The sequence below is a fragment of the Montipora foliosa genome, chromosome 4 (genome assembly GCF_036669935.1).
Source record: "Montipora foliosa isolate CH-2021 chromosome 4, ASM3666993v2, whole genome shotgun sequence".
NCBI lineage: Eukaryota > Metazoa > Cnidaria > Anthozoa > Scleractinia > Acroporidae > Montipora > Montipora foliosa.
The window spans coordinates 12,005,690-12,015,689 of NC_090872.1; the positions used below are offsets into that span (position 1 = coordinate 12,005,690).

General features: G+C 40.2%; 2 protein-coding genes across 3 annotated transcripts in view; one reads left to right on the forward strand and one right to left on the reverse strand.

Moving 5' to 3' along the window:
* LOC137998975 (charged multivesicular body protein 7-like) overlaps positions 1–1,425 on the forward strand; it is a 3,304-nt gene extending 1,879 nt beyond the window's left edge. The window contains exon 1 of the mRNA XM_068844814.1: positions 1–1,425. This exon is cut by the window's left edge and continues 1,879 nt beyond it. The gene's annotated coding sequence lies outside the window, so the exon portion shown is untranslated.
* Positions 1,426–7,780: 6,355 nt separating this feature from the next.
* LOC137999859 (sodium channel and clathrin linker 1-like) overlaps positions 7,781–10,000 on the reverse strand; it is a 38,295-nt gene continuing 36,075 nt past the window's right edge. For both annotated transcript variants that reach the window (XM_068845810.1, XM_068845811.1), the window contains 2 exons: positions 9,548–9,643; positions 7,781–8,857 (listed from right to left, as the gene is read on the reverse strand). In XM_068845810.1, the coding sequence (XP_068701911.1) occupies positions 8,561–8,857; positions 9,548–9,643 (393 nt within the window). In that variant the 3' untranslated portion in view covers positions 7,781–8,560. The remainder of the gene's footprint in view (positions 8,858–9,547; positions 9,644–10,000) is intronic.

A 10,000-nucleotide genomic window follows, 5' to 3' on the forward strand; every position in this document is an offset into this window, starting at 1 on the left:
AACTGTACTATTTAGAAGGATTTTTTCACTTAATGGTGATGTTAGGATGCCATATGAAATGCCAATAGATGCTTAACAAGATGCTCTCATTCATGTGACGTAACCAGTTACCTTGGCAACAAAAGAGCCATCTAAAAACAGTGTTTATTTTGTCTTTGAAAACGAACTTGGTGACCCCCATTTTTTCCTGCTGGAGAGTGATTAGGATAAAACTTTCTGCAAAGTGAATAAAAATTCTCTGGAGCAGATTCATAGCCACCGTCAACTTGAAAAATTTTGAGGTGGCTCTGAATCTGCTCCAGAGAATCTTTTTAAAGTTCGCAGAGAGTTTCATCGAAGCCTGTTAATCACTTTTCAACAACAAAAAGTGGGGGTCACCGTGTTCGTTTTTGAGATATAAGAGCTTAAATTCAAAATATATGGCATTTTTAGATGATTCTTTTGTTGCCATGCTAATTTATTACATCACAATAATATGTGCATCTTGTTAAGCAATTATTGATGTTTCATATGGCACCATAACATTGCCATAAGTGAAACAGTGTTGTAGAGTTAATCTTTCTAATAACGCATTCCCTCTAAATTTGTGAAACCGGTTTGAGCCACCTTAAGTGCAACTAGGATGTGTTTGATGTTGATGGTTTCTTTAACAGTCAGGGGTGGTGATAACCAGCAATCAGATTTTTAGAACTTTTTACAGTTATGATTAATGATAAAACCAACTCTTGGCGACCACAGATCAGATTTTTAATTCTCGTACATCTTTAGGATGATTATAATAAATAAAGTTTGCTTTGCCTTCAGAATGAGGGGTGGCTGTCCTGTGAGCAATTTGTAGACTAATAATTTTCGAAATCCGATGTTTTGTCCATTGATACCTTTTGGTTACAAGTAGTGTAGTGTGTAGGGCCAGTATTGGTGGTTTTCATAATCAGTTACGTCTTGTAGGAAGGAATGGAATTTAATCATTATAAATTGAGTTGTAGAGAAAAAATCTTGGGCAGTATTTTCCCAACCATGTCAGAGGTCATGCAGTTTCTAGGGAGTGGACCAGTTAGGGACTTATCAGAAATTAGCAGGGGGGAGGGGGTTAGAAAACCAAGGGGGGTCACATTTTTTTGAGCCCTTCAAAAGGGAAGGCAATGAAAAAAAAAGGCAGCAAAAGAGGGAGGGTCACAAGAAATTAAGCTGTTGTGGTCAGAAAGGGATGCTTTTATATTATGTTATAGCATGAATACAAACCAGGTACAGTATGAAAATCATGCTATTCAAAATGTTTCCTGATGTATGAACAAGTCAAGCTCTTGATAGCTGTTGCTTCCAGTGGTAGAAACTATTATCATCCTATTGAGCCAAAAGCTTTTTTGGTCCTGTTTCTCCACAGAGATATTACTTGCAGTGTTTTATTAAAAGTACGGAACCATTTTTCTTCTATACCTGTATAACCAATTTGGGAAGGGGGGTGGGGTGTCAGAGAATTTTGGGATGAGTTCCAAGGGTGGGTCAAGACATTTCAATCCCTTACCTAGGGAGGGTCATTTATTTTCTCTGCTTTACTGAAAATCTCCAAACCCCCCCCCCCCCCCCCCCTCCCACTGCTAATTTCTGACAAGTTCTTTGGGAGATGAAAAGGTTTCACAAGCTTAAACAAATGAAACATCATTAGCCCAATTTTGATATATTATAACTCCGTCCTAAACAAAAGGCATCATCTCAAGGCTCTGGGGAATAAACTCATACAAATCCTTATAATTTCTCATTCCCGCTGAGCTTCAAAATAATGTCCACTGTTTTAACCCATTGACTCCAGGGGGTGGGACTTGACAGATTTCACTCTGGCTAATGCCAGACGATTTCAATCATCAAATGAGGGCATCTTGGGATGTCTGAGGAGTGAATGGATTAAGTTAAGATTGAATTAGATAAGAGTGCTGATCTATCACTTTGCGTTGTTGCCCAAGCACAGTCACAAATGGATTTCTTTTTAGATACTTTTTGCACACGAAACAGACAAAGGTCCACCAATTTTAACCAATCAGAAGAAGCCGCCATGTCACACTTTACTGCTGCCGTGTGTTTTTTTTCAGGGACATGACAACTTATTTTCGTGGGAACGATGTATTCTAAAAATAGACTCATTTGTGACTGTGCTGGTGAGCCCACCTATGACATAACAACACTCTTTTCTAATTCACTCTTGGTTAAGTTGAACTTTAATATATTGAGATTGGTTCATCAGGGCATCAAGACTAAATTGGTTTAGTTGCCTAAAAAGGCTTTTTTTTGCCTTGGAAAGTTGTAACAGATCACATTTATAGAAAAAGGTGGTTTTTTTTTTCACATAATTAATGCCATGTATCATAGTTTGAATGCTTCATGAACTGGAGCAAAAATTCCGGCATTGTTTAATTCAAAGAAGAGCTGCCAAGTGTTTGGGTCTCATTCTTCTCCACGGCTTATTCGTTAGAATTGACCGAGGCAGCCTGGGGAGACGTCGTGAAGGAGCTGGAGGTTTTGGGCAAGAGCAGGTCCCTGCCCCTAATTCTTGGGTTTCACTCGCGTGATCAAGAGCCATGTTTTTCAACGAAAACAAAAGAAAAAGTTTGCATAATAATCAGAGTTGAATTCCCAGCGGATTAGATCGGGACACCAACATAGCCACCGTTTCATTGTTTGGGGACAACAACATAGAGGCCGTGACGTCATGTGAAATCCGAGAATACGACTTCAGTATACATCTCCTTGAAGTTTTCTTCCACGTGTTTTTAACTCCTTTCCCGCCAAGGATTGTGCCTATTAGCCAATCAAGACACAACGATGACTGCGTTTTGGTGACATTGGCATAAATTAAACCGGATACAACAATGGGGATATGGATCCAAAAAAACGATCATTACACTGGGGTGACAGTTGTCACTTCTATTCATAAGGTCCGGGCAAAAACAAGTGCCTGTGAAAAAAGAGTCGTGAATGCCATTGCCAATCAAAATAAATACAATAAATTGAACCAATCACAATTAATCAAGCACAGGAGTGGAAGCGCGGGAAACACGTGCCTAAAAGTCATGATGGATGGCGTTTTTTCTTCTGGTTGGTCGAGTATATGTTGCTACTTTTCTTCAGGAAATACAACTCAACCGCCAAGTATAGCCAATTCTGAGGTCATTTTAAGCCGCTCTTTTAGGATATCTTTCATATGGAAACGAGCCTTGATGAACACGAAAAAAATTTCGGTCAATTGTTCGCTCAACTTCACTTCCACTAGGGACGGCTTTCATATTAACTTGATATTCAGTGAAATTAAAACTTTAAAAAAAACAGCTTGTAAATAGAAAAAATCATAATTTTTTACAATCTTTTAAATTCGCACTTCACCAAGTTAGCTCCATCCTGTTTTTTAAAACCGTGTTGTTTTCTTTTATTAAGATAATGGACAAAGCAGAAGATAGCGCACTGCTTTATACGCTTTACACCTGCAAGTGCTTAACTAAAGCAGCCGGTTAACGCCATTGGCTTATTGAAAATTTAATAAAATCTTTGTTTACAAGAATACAAAATCAGGACAAACGCTTCAATGGGGTTATAATCTTTTTATTGTTCCCATGATTTACGGATTTTTACATCAGTCTATTGACTTTATTTGCATTTTTAGTCAATATGTTAATCAATCAATCTAGCCGCTTAGTTTTCCACGCATCATAACACTTACCCAGTTGATAACAAGACAACTTGAGCAAACGAAGGATCAAGAAACATCTACTGACAAAGGTTACCCGCTTTCAATAACTTCTTCATCTTCCCTCTGGCTAGATTGACGACAACATTTTTATTTCGTGTCTAACAAGTGAGCAATTGACTTATTTTCCCATGAGGCCGTCGTGAAAAGATTGTTTCTGAAAACTGTTGTTATAAATCATGAAGCGGTAAAGCTGGCTGCAAACGTTTACACAGTGATTGCTTTAGTTGCATCTCTGACATTTCAGAAGTGCTCATATCTTTCCAGGGAGCAATTTGTCAAGAAAGAAATTGTCTGTGTTATCTATATGGAGTTCCTCTTTCTAGGCCTCACAAAGCCTGAAGATTGAGGAGATCTTTGATCACCTTGCCGTTGCTAGCCACCGTAGAGGAGTTCACGATTAGTTGCACAACAATGGCAAGATAACTAGTCAGATTTTGAAAAACCTGGACCGTGTTCGACGCCTTGTCATGAAGCCGAGATCGCACCATACTCCACCGTACATCTACAACAAGTTCAAAGATAAACACAGTATTAAAAAGCGTGACAAAGTTTCCTTTGCCGAAAAACTGGAAGTCATACACAAACTACCGTATGATAATGACTTTCACAGAAATTACAACTGTGGCTTTCAACTCCCGCCGATTGATGCCCATAAATATACACCACTTGTTTGTAGAGACCCTTATGCTAAACCGTCCAAGAAAAAACCCAGAGACAAGTTTGAGGGCATGTTCATTAGGGATACTGCAAGACTGCCGTTTATCGGTTTGCGGTCCGTTGACAATTTTGGACAAAAAATCGCACCCAAGAAAACAGAAATGACTTTATCGAACGAGCCTTATTTAACGAGACCAAGCAACCGGGCTGCAAGAGCTTCGAAAAAGCGAGGAGGGAGCAATATTATTCATTTTAAATACAGTGACTTTATGTTGCGAAAAATTGATAGAAGTAAGTCTTCTAAAATGTTCACTGTGAGGTGACTAAGTATCGATACATATGGATAACGTGTTGTACGACAAGGGGCTTGAGACAGATCAGAGTGCCCACTTCACTTCTTAGGATTAGTTTGAAAGAGTACACTAGGTAGAATGAACTTGAGTCAGCTAATTGTATGTGGTTGTAAAACAGCTTACTAACGTTGTTTTTTCGGGCTATACTGAAAGTTACAGCTCTTGGTTTTTCCAATTCAGTTTATTTCCCAGTTCTTCAAAGCCTGATTAAGGAGGCTCAAACCAGCTTCAACACTTTCAAGTAATATATGTCAAAAACGAGTGCAAGATTTTCATCAGAGGTTCCATTTCAAGGACCGAGGCTCTGATGAAAGCACGAGGTCGAGGGCCGAGTGCTTTTATTGTTTCGAGTTGTTTGGAACCTCTGATGAAAAACTAAGCGCGAGCCAGTTTTGATATAGCTTCTAAAATTGTTCACACTGCATTAGTAATGAGGGGTTGTTTTTTCGGTGTCTTATTTTCCCATTAAATTATGTGAATAATATAAATTAAAATGTGCGAAATTGGCTGTTGTTCAGTTTGTTGTAAGTCATACGGGAGTGAAGATGCCAGAGTCTTTTGCTGCGAATACCGTAAGTAAACCGTTTTGTTAGGCACCAGCAAACGAGCAAATGAATGATTAATAATGAGCTTTAGAACTAACTCTAGGCAGTGTGGCCCAGTGGTTAAGGCGCTTGCCTTGAGATTCGGAGATCCCGGGTTCAAGACCCGCTCTGACCACTCGTTGAATTTGTTCCTGGTAATCCCTGGTTCAACTTCCCAGCTGTACTGTAAATAGCCAACTGGTTTGCCTCCGGCCAGTTGGGATTCTTAACAGTTGTTGTTGTTCTGTTCCATCGGCCCTGAAAAGCCCCTATGGGGAACAGTCAATTAAGTGTGTATTGTATTGTACTTTAATATTTGGAAGGATTGAATCTATCCAACTGTTTCACGTAACGGCAAAGTTCAAGACCCAGTAATACGGGCAACATTCTTCTTGCGACTTGTCGCACAACAATGTTGCGTTGTAAGTTGAGATGGTTTGTTGCGCGTATTACCACCTTCTTGTGCAACTAATTTTCATGTTGCAAAATGGAGACGTTGCTTTTACTTTTTGCAACATGAAAATTTGTTGCGCAAGAAGGTGGTAATACACGCGACAAACCATCTCAACTTGCAACGCAACATTGTTGCGCCACAAGTCGCACGAAAAATGTTGCCCGTTTTACTACTGGGCCTTTGTGGTACCATATGATACACCAATAATTGCATGTTGCCATGGTAACCTATTACGTCACATCGATGAGTGCGTCTTCTTAAGCAATCGATTGGTGTTTCATTTGGTACCATAAGATTGCCGTTGCGTGCAAGTGTTAGAGAGTAAATTCTTGATATATAGATTTAGCCAAGCCTAAAAGCGGAGCTCCCGCGTTATTTATTCTTTCAATAGGGTAACCTGGCTTGGGCCTGCGATCCAATCGAAAACCAGTAACTGATCAGCGGTCAACTGACCTCGATGAATTGTAAACTTGAGAACGAGATATGGTCACGTGATAATGGTCAGCGGATACCTTGTTTTGACAGGTGTCAATTAACCATAACATGGATGTCCAATATCAAAGATTCTCGCGCCAAAAGCGCGGCTTGCACACTACAGAGTCTCACATTGGCATACATACCGTCGCATGGTGTCCAAAACCAAATTTTCTCGCACAGATGGATTACCATATTTTCTTACCAATGGTTCTCCGCACACGCGCCTTGGGTCAGCGGAGCTCCGCTATAATAGAACGTTCCCTCCAAATTGATGAAACTGGTTTCAAGGAAATGAAGTCTACTTTCTGATCAGAAAAAGTTGCCACTTTTGTGTTAGCCTCCAAAATTGACTAGACGTTTGCTTCCTGCAGCACATAATTACACTGGTTGTTAAGGCTATTTTGGCGGCCAAACTTAAACCTGGGTTGGTATTTGATCGCAGATTAGCGTTAATCGGCTTTTGCCCAAATCACGGGGCCCTGGGTCGTATATGATTAAACTGAATACCTAGTCAACTTACATGTTGGCCCTGGCAGTGATGATCATGGAATTGGAACTGAATCAGATGGAATTGGGTTGGGGTTAAATTGACTTTCCCTTCGCCTTTGATATCCATTTCCTCAGATAAATGTAACAAAGTTCATCCTTTTACTGAGTGTGTTGTCACGTAACTATTGGAGGCCCCCGACAGATCATTTGGGTAAAATGGCTGTCCCTACTCGGGTGACGGGTAATTTTCTTTCCCCACCGGGAAACTAAAATAAATCGACAAGATAAAAGACTTCGGAAACAGGGTACATGTACTTAAAAAGCCTTGCTAAGACCTCTCATTTGCTGCGTGCCTTTCTGATCTTCGGACAATAGGCCTTTTTCGATATCTTAAAATAGCCCATTTCCGAGTTGCTGCATGTCTCAGTTTCAAAACGAGTCCTGATGCACAACCATTCAAACGTAAATGAGTTGCGTATTCTTATGCGAACCAAACTCATTTCCCTTACAATAGTAGAGCACCAAGACTCACTTCGAAACCGAGACAAACAGCAACTCGGAAATGGCCCATTCAGCTTGAAAGTGGGTGATATGCAAATATCTTTCACATTCATTCCAACGTGTCTCTATTGTTTTGTCCTCACTCGTCACTATCAAGCTGAATATTGGATATTTCGAAAATGGCCTATCGAGGGTGGCTTTCGTCTTCTTCTCTGTATAGGGAAGATATCGCTGACGTCCCTATTGTCATTAATGCACCAACCAGAGCCTCATTGGCTGACAAAACAAAGGTTCTTTTGTTCCTGTGGTTGGTAAATTTGAATAACAAAAGCAATATTTGTAAACAGATATCTTCCCTATTTTGAGGAGAGGGGGAAATTGGAGTATCCGGAGAAAACCTCTCAGAGCAGAGAAGAAAAACAACAAACTCAACCCTCATACGACGACGAGTCTCAGAATCGAATCCGGGCCAGATTGGTGAGATGTTTAAACTAATTAATTAATTCACGCAGTAACAAAAGCAAAACACTTTCCGTTTTTCTTTATTTTGATCTAAATCTTAATACGGTATGTACAGTTCTGTTCCAAAATTTAATTTTCAAAGAAACTAGTCGTTTGTTGAAAAAGCACTCATAACCACTTGGTTAAAATATATATATTTTTCTTTTTACATGCGTACGTACAATTGAACACTTTGGCAGAAAGACTTGACGAGAAGATTCTTCTTAAATATTTGCTCCTCAAATTTTTGCGTAAGATTATAAAAGGACGAAAAAAAAAAAGCACACACATGCTATGGATATTTGTTGTAAGTTTACAGCCTCTATTTTTATCTAAATTTGCCAGACTGAATTTAACCAATGGATTGTTTAAAAAGATAGTCAAAAGAGGTGATGCGTTGATTCAGGAATACCGCGACGCCCGATTTTAAAATTAAGCCCCAAATTTATGAGAAGATTTACCTCCCCAGAAATGGTCAGGATTTGCTGTTGGCACTGTTGGATGATAACTTCATATTGGACTTTACAGAACTCGCAAATTCATTTCCCTTCATTGAGGCCTTTTACGAATGCCGTAAGATATTACATGTAATTAAACCGACGAATGCAAAAGAAAATACTTGCTTTCCTGCGGTTTTAGGGATGAGTATAGTTTTCGGTTCTCTTTTGCTGCGCATCCTAACTCGCTTTTCCCAGTTGACAAGCACCCAAAACCCCTACCCTTTTAAAACTGTCAAAGCTAAGGGGTTAACGGTACGCGTAACAGAGGAGTACCATTTTTATCTCTGATTTAACAAAGGCTGATGTTAAAGAATAACTCTATCTGTTGAAATTCCGTTTAATAACGTCCGCGGACCAGTGCCATCAAAGTCTTGGGAAAAGCGATCGTCAATTCTCGGAGACATGAGGTCCAAACGAACTGCAGGATCGTGTACAGTCGGGCCAGCGATCGTCGTGGTCAGCAGATCAGACAGTCGCTGAGGAGGTTCCCGGATTCGGCTGTAACCTGGTCGACTCTTCTGTAGTTTAAGTCGCTCAAACTCACGGTTTAACAATTTCCGCTCCTCTAAAAGTTGCTTTTCGCGATTTAAAAGTGTTGATACCTGAAGGGAGATAAAGACACTATCTTAAAAAAGTTCGATAAGCCAGTGTTACACTAGACAATTTTCCACGCTATTTGTCTCGAAATTTGCTTACGACACGAGTTGCACAAAAAATTCACCGTTATCTCATTTCAACTCTTCTTGATACAGAGAAGTGTTTTCCCCTGTAAAACCCGTTACCTGTTATCATGCAAAAGAAATAAAGACAAATGGGTTTCTTCAGCAGGTAAGAGAGCAGAGATTACGTAACAAAACAATTCCAAATAAAGACTAATCCCAACTGACCAAAGATACAATCTTTCCCGGTAACTGCAGAAAGACCCGAAAACTGCGACAGAAGTTGTCTTGTGTAAGAAAACCTTGACTGTTTTAACTTCATCACTGAGAAGCCCACAAAAAGAGGACATCACCGTGACATGACAATCACGATATCGAATGATCGCATCCCGAATAAGCGAGCAAGTTTTGTCGCAATGCCATACGTCGCGAGCACGAAATAAAACGAAATCAAACACGACGCCAGTAAAACTATCAAACCGAGTTTAACCCTCCTAAACGACGGGAGAACTTCCCAGTTTACCCTTAGATATCTACAACAAATATAAACATACCCTTATAGGAGGTCTTATGCCGCCATTTCTTATGTCTGCACACATAAGCCAAACGGAGAATTAGCAGTTAGCAACTTACTTGAGTGCTTGCGGCATCTGCCCTGGTCTCTGCGTCGACCACCATGCTCTGAAGTTTACCTTCTGAATGCTTCGCTGAGATAATCTTGGCCTCGAGCTGCGAAAAGACATAAAACGTAAAATAAGAAGGTATACCTAACGGTGGAAGAAAGGAATGGAGTGCTGGAGAAAGGCGTGGTTCATTTTGCTATTGAAGTAGCTCTGCATGCATCTGTACCGAGTTCAAATCCCGCTCCGCCCGCTGGGCTGATTTGTCTTTGGGAAGTCCCGCAGTCGGCTCTCTCGCGCTTTGTAAATAGCCATCTCGTTGTCAAATCCCAGTTGGGATTCCTGACAATACTGTGTTTCGCTTCAGTTGCTTCTTCAAGAATATTGACGTGGCGTTCTTGTGGACTACTAGCTTGATAGCCTGGAGCATCTCTACCACGAATAAAGCAGTTTGACTGGCAGGATA